The sequence below is a fragment of the Danio rerio genome, chromosome 21 (assembly GCF_049306965.1).
Source record: "Danio rerio strain Tuebingen ecotype United States chromosome 21, GRCz12tu, whole genome shotgun sequence".
Classification (NCBI taxonomy): Eukaryota; Metazoa; Chordata; class Actinopteri; order Cypriniformes; family Danionidae; genus Danio; species Danio rerio.
Window position 1 is genome coordinate 17,284,706 of NC_133196.1, and position 19,460 is coordinate 17,304,165.

The 19,460-nt window shown below is 34.1% G+C and overlaps 1 protein-coding gene across 2 annotated transcripts in view; it reads left to right on the forward strand.

Moving 5' to 3' along the window:
- fam169ab (family with sequence similarity 169 member Ab) overlaps nucleotides 1-19,460 on the forward strand; it is a 30,496-nt gene that overhangs the window by 5,265 nt on the left and 5,771 nt on the right. For both annotated transcript variants that reach the window (XR_012396678.1, XM_021473404.3), the window contains exons 2-10: nucleotides 7,584-7,720; nucleotides 9,031-9,130; nucleotides 9,257-9,342; nucleotides 14,033-14,204; nucleotides 16,261-16,440; nucleotides 16,833-16,955; nucleotides 17,109-17,194; nucleotides 17,851-17,890; nucleotides 17,977-18,094. Coding sequence is in view for 1 of the 2 variants with exons in the window: in XM_021473404.3 (XP_021329079.2) it covers nucleotides 7,586-7,720; nucleotides 9,031-9,130; nucleotides 9,257-9,342; nucleotides 14,033-14,204; nucleotides 16,261-16,440; nucleotides 16,833-16,955; nucleotides 17,109-17,194; nucleotides 17,851-17,890; nucleotides 17,977-18,094 (1,040 nt within the window). In the remaining variant the exon portion in view is untranslated. The remainder of the gene's footprint in view (nucleotides 1-7,583; nucleotides 7,721-9,030; nucleotides 9,131-9,256; nucleotides 9,343-14,032; nucleotides 14,205-16,260; nucleotides 16,441-16,832; nucleotides 16,956-17,108; nucleotides 17,195-17,850; nucleotides 17,891-17,976; nucleotides 18,095-19,460) is intronic.

Genomic DNA, 19,460 nt, shown 5'->3' on the forward strand with positions numbered 1-19,460 from the left:
CGTTTAGCCATGGCGATCATACATTTGGGGTCACATGTACAGTGAATTTTCTTTTATTCAGTTGCAATTCACATGCGTCAGGAATTCTGCTTGAGGGTGAATGAGTTTTCTAAATATTTTACAACCGGTTCAGGACAGGTTGGTTGCATGGATTCATTATGTTCGCTAACAGAAACCTGCTTTAAGTGGAAAGTGAATTCTGTGAAGCCTCAATGAGCAATGGACCCATTTTACCCATAATATTTCAACAGTTCAGGGTTCATGTGGTCCTGGAAAACCTGGAAAAGTCATGAAATTTAAAAAAAGGCTTTTCCAGACCTGGAAAAGTTTTGAAAAAACAAATAAACCCAAAATGTTTTGGAAAAGTCATGAAAATTTGTTTAACAGTTGTCTTTGTACTTGAATATATTTGAGATGATAAAATTGGGTACATTTTAAATAAAATGAAATTGAGCTGTCCGTCCCTTTTACGTGACATTCTTTGTGTGGGGCAAACTTTGCAACCTTCAGTTGCAAAAGTAATAACTTCAAAAATGAAAAGCAGTTTCAGCTTCGCTTCTTTTTCCCTAACTTTCACAGTAATTCAAGATGCATTGTGAGTGTCATGTCCAGAAACAATCTTTAACTGCAGAGGTAAGATACTGCGGATGCTAATGGCTAATTTATACTAATCTCACAAGCCAATATTTCTAACATTTTCGCACAGACAGCAAGATACTTTCTGAAAACTATTTACCAGATATAAAAATAAATATAATCTACATTGATTGTCACATATTTTTTGATATGCTGTAATAAATTTGAACGTGAATGTTTTCTTATTTACTACATGTATGTAGACATTTCATGAAACACTAAACAAAATCATTAATATTTACCTGACAGTTTTGGAAAAGTCAAGGAATTTTAGTAGTAAAAATGTGTATTAACTCTTGACAGTTTTACTACACCTCTGAATAACCTCTGAACTGTAGTCCTGGTTTGTACCTTTAATTATTTGAACTCTTTATTTAAAATTACTGTATGTGTACATGACTAAATGAATGAAATTCTCTGTGCATTCTATCAGAGTATTTGCCTGCTACCTAGCACAGTCTGTACGTTCTGCACTGAGAACAGTCATTGAGTGCACATGCAGGGAGCCCCAGTAGTTTTTTTCCCTGCTTTTTCCTGTACACCGCTGTTATGCAACATGCTACTGCACAATGTGCTATTGATGTTTTTTTTCCTTTTAGATTAGTTTTATCCTTTGAGAAAATGCTTGTCGCTATTACATCTATACATTTAAAAGATCTCGAAATTGCACAGTTCTTAATACCAAAGTACAAAAAAAGATACAATATAATTAATATATACAAATTAAACTTGCTGTGCTTAAGTATAGTCTTCACTTATGAAGATTAAACTTGATTTGTTTCTTATTGAAGCTACAGAAATGATTCAGTCAAGAGCCGTGAAAGATTTTTGTCTTTGTTATTTGATTAATAATTATAAACAGTCTGCGACAGGAATATAGTGCAGTCACTTGAAGAGCCACACGGGTCCAATTTACTTGCCCTTTCATTCAGAATGCTTTATGCTCCTTTTCTTCTTTATTGCATAACAAACAAGGGTTAATGTAAGTAATCACTAAGGGCTTCATATTGACATCTTGATATTTGATTATTTAGGTGCACGACTTGAGATAAAAGATGACTTTATACATGTATGTTTTGTGAGGCTGAGCGCACGCACAACAGCACAAGCTTTCAAACTTTTTCACACAATAACATGAATATAAATCACTTACATTTCAATAAATGAAGAACGTCCCATGCTGCAAAAAGTTTTGTTTCATGATTTCACTGATTTCTAAATTTCCAAGCTTCACAGAGGAACAAATGCTGGAAAATGCTTGACTAATGTTTTTGTCATAATCATTGGAGGCTGAAATCAAATTGAATTTTGATTATTAGTACAGCCCTACTTTAGATGATGCATTAATGAAGTGTTATTTTGATTTTTGCTTAACATGCATTTATGTGACTCAAAAGAGCATTTAATAAGCAACATTTCTCTTGTTTTGTTAGATATTTTAGCTGGGTAATGCAAATGAGGATTAGGGTTAAGTTCATGTCCTAATAGTGTTTTTAGCAGAGTGGGACACATATGTGACTGTCAACAGCTCAAAAAAAAGTGTTTTGGTGTTTCGTGACCCTTTAAAAGGCAGGACTAAGGAGATAAGTCACTGAATCTGAATCTTAATTCTGCATCACTTCCTGTTTTAAGAAATACCTTCATCTGATATCCCATAATCCTCCTGAGCAATCCATTTCTGACAGTTAAGCTAAAATTATTAACAAGGCATCCCAAAGCTGCATATGGGTGTCAATCTGTGTGTAAATTGATGTTTTTGACCAGCCTTTTTCAAAATTTGATGACATTTTTACAGAGAACTCGTTATTGTAATCAGGAAATACTTCTTTTGGTTATAACATAAGCTCTCTGTTTTATGGTTTGTGATTAAATCATTGTGTTCATTTAGAAGTCTGTCTGAAATCAGTTTTATGGGGTGTCTTTGTTCACGAACACTGCCATAGGGCAGAGTCAAAGCTGCTTAAGCTTTTGGATGCAGCCACTATTAATGTGCCAAAACATGCTAACAGCCTTCTGATGTTTGTTTACATATTAAAAGTGTTCTTAAATATGCTAGCAGCATGCTAAAATATGCTAGATGATACTATATGCTCTAGAACTGGTTTGTTTATCTTAATATTTTTGTGAATTCTGATCAGAAAGTGAAGAACAAGCCTAAGCCAACCTTTTCAGGGTAATGTTTGCTTGTTTAGCTATACATTATATATACATACATATTTAAAGAAAAAGACAATATTGATCATTGCTTCTATTGACTGATACATATTTAAAAGTACCTAAAAACTAGCCTACAACGTAAATATGTTTTTGTTAGTAAATTGCTACTACATTCTAGATAGTATGCTAAAGTTTTCTAGTAGCAATGTGTTAAAAGATGGTAGCAATGTTCTAAACCATAGCAACTTAATAAAATAGGCTTGCAAAATGTGGTATTAGCATGCTAAAACCATGTTAGTAGCATGCCAACTGGGTCTGAAAGCTCCAAAACGCTTCCTTCTGAGTTAGCATTTAAAGAGGGGAAGGCATTAAAGTACTCTGAATACAAATTCTCCTTCACTTTCTGTTTTAGGAGATATTTTCATCTAATATCCCACAATTGTGCAATCCATTTCTGACAGTTAGGCTGTAGAAATGAACACGGCATCCCAAAGCAGCTCATCTGTGTGTAAATATAGGCTTTTGAGAAGTTAGTATTGTAGTAAGGAAATACTTCTTTTGGTTATAACAAAAGTTTTCTATTTAGTGGTACATGATTAAATCATCATGTTTTTTTCAGAAGTCTTTGTTCACTAACACTGCCTGATGGGGCAGCATGGCAACAAGTCAGCTGCTTAAGCTTTCAGATGCAGCCACTATTAATGTGCCAAAACATAATAACAGCCTCCTGATGTTTGTTTATTTAAAGGGTTCTTAAATATGCTAGCAACATGCTAAAACATGCTAGCAAAATGATACAGTATGCTCTAAAACTTTGGTGTCAAAGCTATCACAAATGTTTTTTGTGAATTTTGTCTTACTATGATTATGATGCTAGTAAGTTGGTGCCAGCGCCCAGCGGTGCGCCCCTCTGGCACATGTAAAGAGTTCCTGCATTCCACTGGAACAATGCCGGATGTGATTGGAGGGTTTGGTGGCTGGTTGGGTTTATGTTGCTCAAGGCTGTTGTGTATGACTGTGTGGGTGTGCTCGCATGGATGGATGTAATATTGACTTTTTTATATGTGTGTTGTGTCCTTGAATGCCATACTGCAACAAAGGAAGAACATTGCAGTTTTAATGTCTGTCGCACAAAAGTATTTAATTTTATAGATCACACCAGTTAAAGTTTAACAGTTTTAGTTGTTTTTGATACATTTTTGTTTAGTTCTGCAGGTTTATCTTTGGATGTTTATCTCTGGTTTTCTACCTAGACTTGCTTTAGTACTGTTTATTAATCCTTGTGGCAGAATCAGAACTCAAATAGCTTCAGGTTCAGTGGCTCTTTTGGTGTTTCTTAAATGGTTTGTCATTTATCAACACAATTGTGAATCATGGAGTTTAAGTGTATAATGAAACAAATAATGATAGGAACAGGTATTTTTAAAGTTTTAATGGATTGTTGGAATTTCATTGTATCAGTTGACGAAGATTTGAATTATCATCATTCACATGTTATTTTCCTGTACAATGGAGATTATGCTTTTGCAGGTTGAGGAAATAATAAAAATTATTATGTTGTTAACTGTATTGAAACGAAAATGAGAATATTTTTATATTTTTATATTCTCAGAATATTTGTATGTTGAATAGTCATCTAACAAATTATGTAATTACTGAAATAATAGGGTGGCGTGAGAAGATTGTGTCATGCAGGATGGCATTGTGTTTTGTATTTCCTGCAAATGTAAAATAAAACTATATAAAGTAGTTATTTAATGAGTGTGAATCATGGCCTTCTCAGGTTTAGTGGATGTAAAAAAATTTTAAGTAAAAAAAAAACAGAAGTCTATTACAGGTCCCCACAAAGAGGTGTGTATGTGTGTATGCGGGCTACTGTTCGGTCTGTTTGTCAGCATGACACAGATAGTTGTTGATAGCAGGGGGATTCATTGAGGCCAGCTGAGGATGGACAGCAGCCAACTGTTCAGGATACTGTCTGCTCTGTTTGAGCAGAGAATGCCTTTTTATGAATTAGGGTTTTGTCTCAGCTTTGTTTGGTTAAATGTGATGCTTGTTTTTGTTGGATTTTATTATTTTTTTCAAATCAAAGTTTAGGAAATAGATTTGTAGTTTTTGTAGTAAAATCCAATTTTTTTTTTCAAAATTTTGCATCTCATTAGAGATATAGTGTTAACTTTATGTCAATAACAATGATAAGCTCAGGACTTTTTTACTCTGTTGATCGAAAAGCCAATCACACAGCAGAAATGTGCAACAATGGAAATCTAAAAGAGTGTTAATATTATAGATGTACCAAATTTTCGGCCACAAAAATTTATTGGCTAAAAAATATGTCATGCGATTTAATAGACCCTCAAATTTTTGCGGATTCATTGTTGGGATACTCTCCTAAATCTGGAAGTTTTAACAACTAATACCGAGATGTATATCATTATCGTACAATATGGTAAGTAATTACAGAGATTGCATTTTTGCTAGGGCTGTGCGATGGGGAAAATATCTAATTTCATTTTTTTTTACCAATATTGTGATTGCAATTTGATTTGCGACTTAATTTTGTAGTCAAGCTTCAGCTCAATAATCTGTAAGTCGTGGCAACAATTCTGCGCCAGCTCTTAAAAATGATCTGGTTTTGTTTGGTGTCTGTGACTTCAAAACCAAAATATTCCCATATTACCGATGCCCGTTTTTCTTTTTTTTTTTATATCAATTTGTCTATTAATGCTTCTGAAGCAGGAGATGCCATTGTTCCACTTGTCAGCGCGTTCCTGTTTGTTTTTTTTGTTTTTAATGTAGGCGTTCCTCATAGTTCGGTTGCGCAATTCTAATTGGGCAGAGCGATAGCGTACTCACTTAATTGGCTAGTAAAACTTACACACAGATGGCCGTCACATATTTGGTCTGGGCGATGGAAATTTAAAAATACATGTCATGTCACAGCCTCTTGCGATTAGCTAATCACAACATTATAAATTGTGATTCAATTTCGATTAATCGCACAGCCCTAATTTTTTAAATATCGGCCAGCCCTACTTGAGCTTGATATCTTAAGCTATGCACATTCAAGCATGTAAATATATCTGATTATAATTTTTTTGTATTTAAATTGATTTAATGACATTATTAATTTCAATGTGTTTGCAGTGGCTGCTCAGTGTTGGCTTCTGGATTTCTGACAGATAGATTATTCATTGTAACTTAACATTTATTTTTTCATCAACTTCTCTGGCTTCCACTGATTTATGATTCCACTGATTTATGATTTATGATTCCAATCAATCATTTATTGTTTCATAAACCTCCTTTCATTCAATATAACGGTAAAGATTTTGAATTCTACTGATTGATTAGTGGCTATAGAGCAAATAAGACATAAAGTGGCCATAATCCAGTGGCCGAATAGCATCGTTATTACTGACACAGCAATAATTGTTAGCTTTTAAAAGACGTCTAATAGATGTCTAAACATAGTCATCTTGGCTTAAACAAGGCTAAATTTTGGTGTGGGTAAAAATCTAATACACACTTACAAGAATAGGCCAAAACTAGTCATCAAATAAACAGAAATGAATGGCTACACATATCAAGTCTGTCTAATCTGTCTATTTGACGACTAGACTTGTTTTAGGCTATACTTGGATGTCTATTATATTTTTACTGACAGCCCAAGTTTAGCCTTGTTTTAGCCAAGCTGTCTACGTTTGGATATCTATTAGATGTCTATTAAACACAAAACTGTTTGCAGGGGATGGACACAAATGAGGACTTTGAAGACCTTGAAAGTTCTGCACAAAGCATTGCATGATGAAACATTTTTAAACTGTGCACAATTTGTAGCAAGTAATCAAATGCTTTAAGGCATTCTAATTACCCAGAAGTAACCCAGCAATGAGTTGAAGAGCCAAAAAAACTTATTTAAAATCCATTCATTCCTTTCGTGGTACAGATAATTCTCAGAACATGTTTTTTATATATTCTCAGAACAGTGATATATTCAAATAAGATTTTTCTCTCTCTCTCTCTCTCTTTCTCTCTCTCCCTCTCCCTCCCTCCGTCTCCCTCCCTCCCTCTGTCTCCCTCCCTCTCTCCCTCCCTCCCTTTGTATACACATGTATACATGTATGTGTGTGTAGTGTATATATGTGTGTGTGTTTATGCGTATACACAATTGCACTCTGGGTGGTTATTTTCTGTGTAATGTGTTGTATGTAATTGTTTCTAAAAATCTATCTTAAAGGTGTAAATGCTGAAACAATATGGTAACATAAACAGCATATGGTAACCTCTTACATAAAAAGTGTTATAAAAAGTTTGGAATTATAAATAACTATTCTCTTCTAAACAGATATTAAAATCATATACAGATGTTTTGTAAATTACTCTAAATACAATTCCTGTGAAATAAAAGCACATGAGGATGTTTTATTTTTGTATGGTGATAATATTAAAAGATGTGTGATCATGGAAAAATAACAAAATGTCAGATTTGCTGTTGCTTTATTTTTTAGTAAGTTCCTTAAAAAAAATGTCAAGAACTCCCTGTGTTCACGTGGGTTTCCTCCGGGTGCTCTGGTTTCCCCCACAAGTCCAAAGACATGTGTTATGAATGAATGAATGAATGAATGAAATGGCAAGAATTTCATGTTTTTGCTATTATTTTTGGAATGTTGTTTATTTGCAAAGCATTTTGAAAGTAAGTAGTTAGTGACGAGTTCTGATTAAAAATAAAGTAAGCGATTATAAGAAACCAAATGATGATGTTTGTGTGATCTGTGATCTCTGTATAGGGATGGAGTTCCCTGTAGATGTTCTGGTGTCTGGCCGACATGAAGACCTTGAAAGTTCAGCCCAAAGCTACATGAACAAACTTCTTTACAGCAACCCAGATAACGCAGAATACCTTACCTTGTCCAACACAAGAAAGGTAACGCACCACAGAGAATATCTGATCATTTTAAAATGCGTAAAGCCAGTATGCGTTCACACGTTAGGCTTGATTAAAATGAACTCTAATGCGATTGCTTTGCTGGTGTAGTTCAGTAAAGAAGTGTGAACATGGTCATCTTTTTTTTAACTTTCTTTTAAAGAGCTTGAATATTTAAAGGGCACCCAATTTACCCCTTTTAAATAAGCCTTTGGTGTCTGCAAAACGTGTCTGTAAAGTTTCATCTCAGAATGCCCATTAGATAATTTATTATAGCCTCCAGAATCTGCCCATTTTGGTGTCTGAATACATTGTAGCTGTGACTTTAAATGCAAATGAACTGCTTCTCACCGCCCACCGCTCCCACGTGCGTGTCTGCTTCTTATCATGCGTTGCGTCAGATAAACAGCACAGTTACAGAGACAGACTCGGATGAAGCTGAAATGCAGTTCATTAGTCAAAAAAACCAAGTATAACTTTTAATATATTTTTGTGTGATTTTTATCTATTTATATTTTATATATTTGTCTAAGAAACTTTTTTTTATTATAATACGAATTTGTTTTTATCATGTAATATTTTATGTATATCCATTTTGCCACGAAATAGCCATAAGTTGCTGGTGTGGCAATAAATACATAGTAAATGAATAAATCAATAAATTTATGGTGGAGTTTATTCAAGCCTTTCTGAAACGAGTTACACACAATGCACACACAGGTTTACTGGTGATTTATTGCGGTTAAGAATTAACGATTTTACTGTCTTTATTACAAACATGCTGTGTTTTAAAAAATGTTTTAAACTTATAAAAATCACAAAGTTGTAACAAATATTTTAATCCCTGTTTTTTTGCAAAAAATGTTGTGTGGACATATATACATTTTATTTTATTATACATGTATACATATTATAGAAACATGTCAATCAATGCGGTGGGTGGGGAAAACCGCCTACATCTGTTAAACCTACATCACGTTGCGGTAGGCCTCAGAATTTCTAAGATTTGGGTTTAAAAATTTTTAAAAATGAGACTTGGTGTGTTTATATTAATCCAATATGACTGTGGACACACTATATACACATACAGTTCTGTCCAAACAGCTTACAAAAGTTGATTTTCATTATAGGTGCCCTTTAAAACATTTATGCCTTTACAAAACTTTTTTTTGCTGTGTTAGAAAATAGTTTGTTTTAAAATTACCATCCTTAACAAATCTCAATTACACACTTCATTCTGTCCACAGAGGTCCATTAGTATTTAAACTAAATTATTACTTTTAATAAACTCATTACTTTGACCATTTTAGATCCGGATCAGTCCTGCCAATGTTGGGTTTGTTCCTCTGTATGGAGCCAACCTTAAGCACAAAGTCCTGGCATTGTTTGCTCCTGAGGACCAGTTCACAGGTAGACCACCACTATCCAGGCTGTTTTACAAATGACTATAACATCTTGGATAGATTCATAGCATAGTCTGTTTTGAATATCCAAAGTGTCTCCATTCTTCATATCTTTTTTCTTTTTCAATCCTAGCTGTGGCATTGTTCTTGGTCGATCAGTGGTACACAGTAGAAGATTTACTCAGAACATCAAATCCTGCAAGAGAAGGCCTTGTGAAGGTAATCTTTTGAATTGTTTTAGAAAGGTTGGGTGTTAATGAAATTATTCATGTTCGTGTTTGTGCGCTTTCAACAGCAGTGTCTGTTTTAAAATGCCACTTCTTTGCTTAGGCGATAAAAAGCAGGAATTTGGCATTATTTGTCGAGGCCTTGTTAAGTACTTGAAATGTTCTCAAGCACTCCTACAATGATCTTGTGCATGTTTTATTTGTATTTTCTTTTTACATATAAATTGTGTTTTGGTATGTGGGAGTGTGCAATTATAAAGTGAGAAAGGAGGAAAAAACAGGGAGGGTTTGAGGAGTGAAATGTAGCAGTTTGGCCAAACAAATAATTGTAAACAGACATGAGTTTGTGGCTGATCTGTGAGAGATGTCTTTGTTTCGCAGGCTCAGTGATTTACATATACAGGCCTGCTTTTGTGATTCGGCTGAATAATGTTCTGAAATATTTATGTAAATGTACACGTAGGTTATTTTTCTCTCACTGAACAATGATCTTTGGAATTTCTCTTGCTTGTGTACTCTGTAGCGTAACACACTCCATGTGTTGTAATATCCTGTGAGACAGACTTCCATTTCCTCTGCAGGAGCTTCAACTTGATTGTTGCACCTGTTGTTTGGAGTCAGACTCGTATTCAAATATTTTTTTTTCCCCTCAATGCATGTTATCGATCTTATTTTCAGTTCATTTCTGCAAACCTTAAATTTTGTATTGCTTTTTTTGTTTTTACCAGTCGTTCATAATCTAATTTCTTCAGCTTTATGTACTTTCTATTTGTTTGTTCACTTATAGTAGATTTTAGTTGTTTACTTTGGAAAGTGCATGAAATTTAACATTATTTATAACATTATGATCTTTATTCCATAGCCTTGGCTTATGATCCAAAGCACATTTAAAGGGTTAGTTCACCTAAAATTTTGCTATTAATTATTTATCATCAAATCGTTTCAATCTCCTGAGATTATTTTTCATTTTCAAAACATAAACTAAGATATTTTACATGAAATCCTAGACACTCCATGGACAAAAATCCAGAAATGGCACCAAAAACATTGTCAAATCACACCATGTGGTTTTAATGGTTCAACTGTAATCAAGTAAAGCTCCAAGACCATTTTTGTATGACGATTTATTTTAATGGCTTTGTTCACCCATGTCTTCCAAGTCAAAGTAAGGTGCACAATTACTATGTGTAGTACGACTCTTGGGTTTTGCACTGCTGACTTTAATGTCAATAAGGCCCAATCCCAATTCCATTTGCCTACCCCTTCCCCTTGGCCCTTGAAACTGAGTGTGAAGGGAAAGGGCTTCAAAATTTACCCCCCAAAAAAATGAGACAGCACTACAGCACCTGCATACGTCATTATATGTCTTCGCAATCTCTTACTTCATATGAGATCAGACGATCGCAACTGCTGTAGTTATTCCAGTTGTGTTATTTTTCACTAAAGGCATATATCATGCTGTCAATGATATAATGTGGCAATAAGATTGTAACTTTGCTGTTTATTTTTGGTTGGTAAACACCAACCAAAAACAACATTAACATTATAGCAGACACATTATAGCAGACACAGATACATTATAGGGTGTTCGAGTGTCATCGAGTGACAGAATGTTGTTGGACTGTTATACAGGAGTTATTATTAGGCAATATCGATAGCGAAATTGATCATTTTTTATTTTTGCATTTTCATTTTTTAAATCATGTTGGTAAAACATGAATTACGTTACATATGTATAAAAACATATCCTTGTTTGTTTGTAATGACACTTTTTTTTTTTTGCATTTCCTAAATTTTGATAGAATTAGGATTAGGCCTTAGAGAATTGGCACACCCCTACCCTTTTACGTGAATGCACAAAACGAGGGGTAGAGATAAGAGGAAGGGCTAAGGGGTTGAATAGGGATTGGGCCTTACTGCCCATAGCAAACATGCACACTGACCTGTTGTGGAGGAGAAGACAAAGGTGAACAAAGCCGTTTTTACAAGTATTTTTTTTAGTTCATAATGGTGTTCTTGGAGCTTTACATGATTACAGTTGAGCCACTAAAGTCACATGGAATGTTTTGACAATGTTTTTGGTTTGTCCACTGTAAGAATTGAAATATTACAAATATTCTGATATCTTTGACAATTCAAAACATGAGCTGAAGACAGGGCCAATGGACTCCACAACCCACCAGGGGGGAATGCGTGAAAAACCAGTTCCTGCTGCATTTGCATCTGACTATGCTGAGACTCAGCTTCATCCCCCCAACTCACACATATGGTCATTTCAATGTTTGAATGTTTTAGATTAACCAAACTGACTTTAATTATCATGTTTGATACCATTTGAAATGTCTCAGTGCGATTGGTACAATGGTCTCATTCTCTCAGAAATAGATATAATCAACACAATAAATATATAACTTCAGGCATCTTTTGAACCACTGTGAAGGGTGTGACTTTTTACACACACCCCCTTCCTTGAGGGAATTCTTGGATTATTTAAGGCAAGGTTTGAGAAAAACTCAGCGCGATTCTGCCTACCCAGATCAGCCCATAACATGGAGCTTAGGCTCCACGTTATGTAAAATTTCCATGTTATGTATATTTCAAAGTCAGGAATGCATCTTTTTCATCTTGGATTTATCTTTGATAATTTGATGTTTTGTATTGATCATTTATGAATTGACTGATTGAATTGGCATAATACATTTACCTGACTAATAAATTGTTATGTTTTGAATGATTCAAACAGAGTTCGTGTTATTATCTTTAGTAGATTGTGGTAATTTCATAGCACCACAAGCCCCTGTTCAGGTTAGTAGCGGACTAGAACACGGTAGACGGAGCATTGCGGCACGCTACACAATGTCTCTAGAGCTCCGACTAACAAATTGCCATTTATTCATGTATACTTAGGCTGTAAAAGGATATCTAAGGGGATAGTCCTTCACCCGATAAACTTTTAATACTATTTAGATAGTATAGTGATTATTCAAAGTTACTACTAGTTTAAGTACGACTGGTCTGCTTAATTCTATAGTAATGATCGTTATATGACTAAATAGCTCTGTCTGATTTAGGAGGTAGCAGACCTATGGGGACCGCATAAAAAATATCCTAATCTGAGTAAGTAGGGTTCTGCCTTTTTAGGATAGCGGTCAATCGCCACTGTTTAGTGACCAAGACTGACATGCTTGTGCTTCAGAAATTGTATACTCGGCCGGTACAAGATTCAGGATGTTATAGAGATCCCAATGAACGAGAATAACATAAAATGATGAACCGAAGAGAATATTCAATCATAATCCAAATTAATGTGAACGGAAACAAAATAACCTTCTCAATGTTTTATAATTGGAGTCAGATAAAACGAGGATAAACATATTAATATTCTAAACCATCTCATACTAAAATTGGAGTCAGATATGAGTTAAGTTTAATATAAATCAACATTGTGCACTGGAAAGACCGAACATGCAGTGAACCTTCATCCACCATTGGATACCGTCATTGGACCAACTGGCTGGACCCTACACCACCAAGGCAATCCAGATTGCTGAAATACAATTGAGTAATCTGGCAATGGGTGGGTTATGAGGCCAAAACAATGACAGACTCAGATCACAGATTTTCAAAGGAGAATAACTGACTTTAGCACAGTATTTCAGATAAACAAGTATGTTCACTTAGCATGTTTCTTAAATATCTGCAAACATATTATGGGATCATAACTTTCTTGATGGATAGGGACATGTGCGTTTATAAGGTTGCTTCTTATCATCAGAAGCCACTGGTATTAGCTTTGTATGTTTTTATGATTCCCAAAGTACCTGCAGCCATACCCTAGTAGCAAAGAATTCTGGCCCAGTTTTGGCATAAAGCTGGCACAGCAGGCATTCATCCGGCACTGGCATACAGCATGTGGGCCAAACATGGCCCGGGTTTGGCAGAGGTGGCACCATCTTTAAGGCGGCACACAAGATTTGGGCCAGATGAAAAATGTAGTATTTGGCCCAGATTTAAAAATTTGATAAGTGGGCCATGTGAGTTTGGCCAGTCTTGACCCACATTTAAAGTACACTAAAATCATTTTTGAATAAAGAAAAAAAATTCTACCTATCAGGTCACTTTGAGAAAAAGCATGCCCAGAGTGTGACTAAAGCGCATCACTCCATGGGTTTATCAATTTCATTGCAATCGTGACACACCAACCTATCTGGCCCAGTTCAGGCCCAGTTATGAGTTATTAACTTGGCTGAGACTTGGCCCAGATATGGTCTGTGTTTGGCCCTTGTCTGGAAGCCAGATTTGGTCCAGTCATGTACCATAATTCACTGCGGCATGTGGGCCAAGCAAAACCTGATTGTGTGGGCCAGAGCTGGGCCAGAGAAATTTTGCTATGTGGGTAACGTTGCATTTTATGGATCACCACAGTGCACAGTTCCATCTATTTATCTTGAGTGCCTTTCATATCAGATGGATAAAAGAAATGTTCATGTTTGGGTGAATTTAAGACCCATTCTTTTATCTAATCTACAAATGATTGATATTAGCACTTGTTTTCCTTTTCACAATCCACATGAAATGATCTGTTGTTACTTCTCTTACATAGTGACTTGAAACCCTGGGAAATCACTATCAAATTAATGTTTCTAAAACACAAGTTTTTCTTCATGATTATATTTCGGCAGGTACGATCTGTTGGCGAGAGGATAGTCTTATATGTACTGAACCGCATTATTTACCGGACGATGGAAATGGGCACTAATGAGGTGCCTTTCCTCTGCCATGAAGAAGACGTCTTTGCCAAAATCCTCTGGAAGAATGGAGAGGCAGTGGGCTTCTACTCGGTCAAATGTAAAGGTCAGTCCTTCTCCCAGCAGAGTCTGGTATTGCTCATTCTGCCTTCTGTGTGAGATATTTATAAAGCAATCTACAGTGTCTTCATTAAAGGATGAGCGAGATATGAAGCTAGGCCTTGTCTTGCTTGTAAGATGTGGCCTAGAAATACAGATCTTGGTTAGTACGATTACACATTCATTAGCAGACTCTTTTATCCAAAGTGACTTGCAGATGAGAGATTGCAGGGTTGCAATGGGCTATATGCACATCTAGTGTTTTTCAGCCAATGATGAACTTCCAGTGAAAGCTTTGTGACAATTTTTAATTTCACAAGGTTCTTTTTACAGCATCGATGTTGTAATGTAATTCAAATATAGTCAGATGAACAGACTTAAGCATTCATTTGGTTGTTAAAGTGCAAAAAGAGACGAAAGACCATTTAAATGCAGGCGCCACCATTAGCAGCAGGCTAACACTGAAATTCCATTGAAAATACTGGGGTAAAACTAATTTCCATATTTTAAAGACATGGCATGGAAAAATATAATATAATGCAGTGCTTATTGTTTGGTCTGATACCCACTTTATATCACATCTTAGCCAGGCAGTGAAGATCGCTGTTTTTTACGGAAATCAGATCTTAAACACAGAGATTTTGTATGGGGTGGCAATTAACTGGTGGCCCTGGGGCTGGCTGACTGAAATTAAAAGTCAGTGTGCATATATGCCATTGATGCATCATGAAAAATGCCAGCGATACAGAAGTTCTAGTACAAAAAGGCTGTAAATTCAAAACCACTATATATATATATATATATATATATATATATATATATATATATATATATATTATAATGAAAATGTTTATTATTATTATTATTATTATTACTATTATTGTTATTATAAGTATTATAGTAGTAGTAATAGTAGTATCAATAAAATATTTAATAGAGTTAGGAAAATATTCTATCAATAATGAATGGCAGCTTATGTTCACTTTTACAATTAAGATGAGACCGTGTCTCATATTCAAAATCATAAAATAAGAGGTCAGTTAAAACAAAAAAACTTCTGATTAAATAAAAATTGTGTCTGAAGTATCTCAACATTTTAATATTTCATCTTCTTGTTGTTCAGAATGTCATAATTTGAAGTTTTTATCAGTATCTCCACTTTCACTTTTTATATTCTCATACAATTTGAAACTTTTGTACATATTATAATTTTATATATACAGTTCACGTAAGAATTATTAGCCCACCCCCCCACCAGTTTTTCCCCCATTTTCTGTTTAATGGAGAGAAGTTTTTTTTTGTTTCTAAACATAATATTTTTAATAACTCATTTCTAATAAATGATTTGTTTTATCTTTGCCATGATGACAGTACATAATATTTGACTAGATATTTTTCAAGACACGTCTATACAGCTTAAAGTGACATTTAAAGGCTTAACTAGGGTAATTAGTTTAACTAGGCAGGTTAGGGTAATTAGGCAAGTTACTGTATAATGATGGTTTGTTCTGTAAACTATAGAAAAAAATAGCTTAAAGGGGCTAATAATTTTGACCTTAAAATGTTTTTAAAAAAAAATTTTTCTAGCCGAAATAAAACAAATACGACTTTCTCCAGAAGAAAAATATTATCAGACAAACTGTGAAAATTTCCTTGCTCTGTTAAACAACAATTGGGAAATATTTTAAAAAAGGTAAAAAAAAAAAAATCATAAATCAAAGGGGGCTTATATATCTGACTTTAACTGTATATACAATTATCAGTTAGATATTTAAATAATATCGATTTACAAAATCTAACTTTTTGTGTTACTTTTTATTGTCTTTTTCATCTTAAGTATCTCGATTTTAACTTGTCTTAATTATAAATATCTTATTTTGTTTTTTTTTTTAATCCAAAGGTTTCATTTTGTATCATAATTCACACTTCATACAAAAGCACGTCATAGTTTTGATCTATAGTATGTCATCATAATTTCCCAAAGCATGTTTTTTTGTGGGCCACAGGTTACAACTATAATTCATTATTATATTTAATAATCAATTTTTTTTGTTCTTCTACAGGTAGCTTGTGTAATAGTTTTGTGAGCCAGTGCTACTTACTTCCAGTCATGGACTCTATATTTGTGCGGAAAAGTCAACGCAGCAACGGTCATGGCTTGCAGATGCTGGAGGACTTTGTGGACTCTTTTAAAGATGATGAGCTGGGCTTGAAATACCCTTTAACAACGGCAATGCAAAGGGGTAAGAAATCTGCTTCACTTATTCGTAGATTTAAATGCCAGTTTGCTAGAGTTACCGAAGTACTTCAGCTTTGAAACACACTAATTTTTGAAAAGGAAAAAAGGTTTTTGAGATTACAATAATATTTTACAATATTAGTGCTTTGGATATATTTTTATTCAATAAATGCAGCCCTTGTGAGACTTTTCAAAGCCATTTTTACTAATTGAACTCTACTCTTGTAATTAAATCTATTTACAGTATATGCTAATATTGAGGGCAAATAATTTTGACTTCAACTGTATATACGCTGTACATATGCATTATTATGATTTACTTTTATATAAAATTATCTTACAAAGTAAAAATATGTATGAAGAAAGCATAAAGAGTAAGTAATATCTGTGCTCCAGTGTGCAGTCAGTACTTGAGGAGATACCCAGCTGATGTGGACCTGCTCTGGGAGGTGGAAGGAGTTGGAGGCCCCTACCAGAAAGTCAAAATAGCAACCAAACTTGGCTCCATGATACTGCAATGTAAGTGTTTTAACTCCTTAAATGCTATTAGTCACAGTTACTATAGATTTACTTCTCAAAATGGCAGCATTTACCTCTATATCTCATTACAAGTTGACTGCTTTTAGTATATTTATAGGTTAGATATTAGATGTTTTGTTAATGTTCATACAGGCAACCACAGCTCATGGGCAGCAGAGGAAAGCAAAAACGGAGAGGTTAATGAGGTGGAGATGACCGAGGAGAGCCTGGACATCACGGTAACTCTGAAGATCCTCTCTACAAATTGAAATATTTTAGCTGCAATACTTCAGCAGTATGGAGATTAAAAGAATAGCTGACCCAAAATTGTAAATTTACTTACTATTAACTCATCTTCACGTGGTTCCAAACCTTTATGAATTAATTTCTTCTGTTAAACACAAAAGAAGATGCTTTGAATAATGCTAAAAATAAACTTTAACCTCTGACTTCCATAGTAAAAAAAAACAAAAAAACTATAGAAGTCAGTTGTTACAGGATTTCAGAATTGTTCAAAACATCTTCTGTTCTATTTAATAAAATAAGAGAAACTCAATCAGGATTGGAAATGATGGCTGAATTTGAATTTTGGGGTGAACGATCCCTTTAACTTCGAGACCAAACTTCAATTTATTCCTGCAATAATGCAAAAATTTTTTTCAGTTAATTTTTTAATAACTATTTAATATAACATTTATTTGTTGAGAACGCTTGAATGATTTCTGGTGGATAAAGCTATACATTCAGGCAATCCACAGACCAGCATATTTAGAAAATGCCCTCATTGTTGCACTTAATGTAAAATAATATTTTGTATGTATTTTAATAGAAGCTGTTAACCTTTTAACTGGTTAGAGTGAAATGCTTTAGTGTTTTTTCATCAATTGTTTTACAGGAAGAAGTGGTGGTTGTCAAACATCGAAAAGTAGCAGAAGGTTTGGATTTTTGTGCATTTTTTCTTGCTTATTCAGAGAGGTGAATTAAGTGGGTGTAAAACTTTTCTTTTTTTTTCTTGCTGTAGAAATCAATGACCTTCCCATTTCCACACGCACGCGAAGCAGTGAACACAAACACAAGAAAAGGCCACGTGAAGAACCAGAAGAGATTGCTGGGGAGAACCGACCTGAAAAAATCAACAGGTCTCTAAAAGCCCTCACATAAAACACCTCATTTACTGATAGCTTTTAGAGGAAATCTGAAATCACAGTAACTATAGGGTTTACTGATGTACCACTCAGAAAAGTGCATAATAAAGTAAAAGATGGGCTTTTAAAATAACATTACACCCTGTCTAATACTAAATTGTTGATTAATAAGTACTAAAAGAATAAAATGGGATATAAAATCATTTAATAAACTGAAGGAGTGACCCACACTAATGTACACTGAAAAAATTAGAATGGAAAAAGTTGACAAATTTAAAAGATGTGGCTAAAAAATATTTATTTATTTTCAGTGTAGTCAGAGATAAATTTGGTAAATACTTAATTTTGAGCCCTAAAAAAGTCATGTGAAATAAAAAGCAAATGCAATGCGACACAACCCATTTGCTCATACACAGCGAGCAAGCTCACACACAACACACGCAAACAGAAATAAATTAAATAAATGAGGAGGCATGTGGACAACACCATCTAAATCAAGTCATTTTAGCATGTCAAAGTCACATTTAATAATACAAATATATTTATACAATATATTTTCCAAGAAAAAAATTATGGCTAGTGAAAATGGCAAGTGCCTAGTAATGTTGGAAATCTACTAGCCACAGTGGGTGGTGATCAAAAAAGTTAATGTCAAGCCCTGTATATATATGTATATTATTTTTAATTTTTTTTAACTATTTACTATTTTCCCAAGTGTATATAACTACTACTGTAAAAAAAAATCAGCTTTCAGAGCATACTTTCAGTATTACCTTTGCTTGAAATGACCCAATCTAATCCTGTTTATATGAAATATGCCTGCTCCTGAGCAGATTTGCGCTACCAGACCTGTTGCTATGACAACTCTTGGATGAGTTTTGAAGAATGAAATGATCCTGGATCGTGTCAAATCATCAATAACCAAATCCAGCTAATCGAGTAATACACGTATAAAGAATGGACCCCAGAACACCTTTGAAACTACCTAGAAAAACTTTGTAGTAAAGTTAGTGAAGTTAATTAGGAATGAACCGTTTTACAGCATTTATTATATGTCATTGCTAGTTTCAAATATAATGTTATAAATTAGAAATTTGTTCATAATACACTAACTAATGCTATATTTTGAAACGTTAAGGCAGATTAAAACATTAAACAAAGAGCAATACATTTTTAGTGTTAGATCATAATACACTTCCATTCAAAAGTTTGGGGTCTGTAATGTTTTGTTTTAGTTTTTTTATCACTATGAATACATTTATTGGAGCAACAGTATGGTAATAATTGTAAAACTGTGTAATATTTACTATTTTTATAAATACAATGTTGGCTTATATTTTGATATATTTTAAAATGTTAT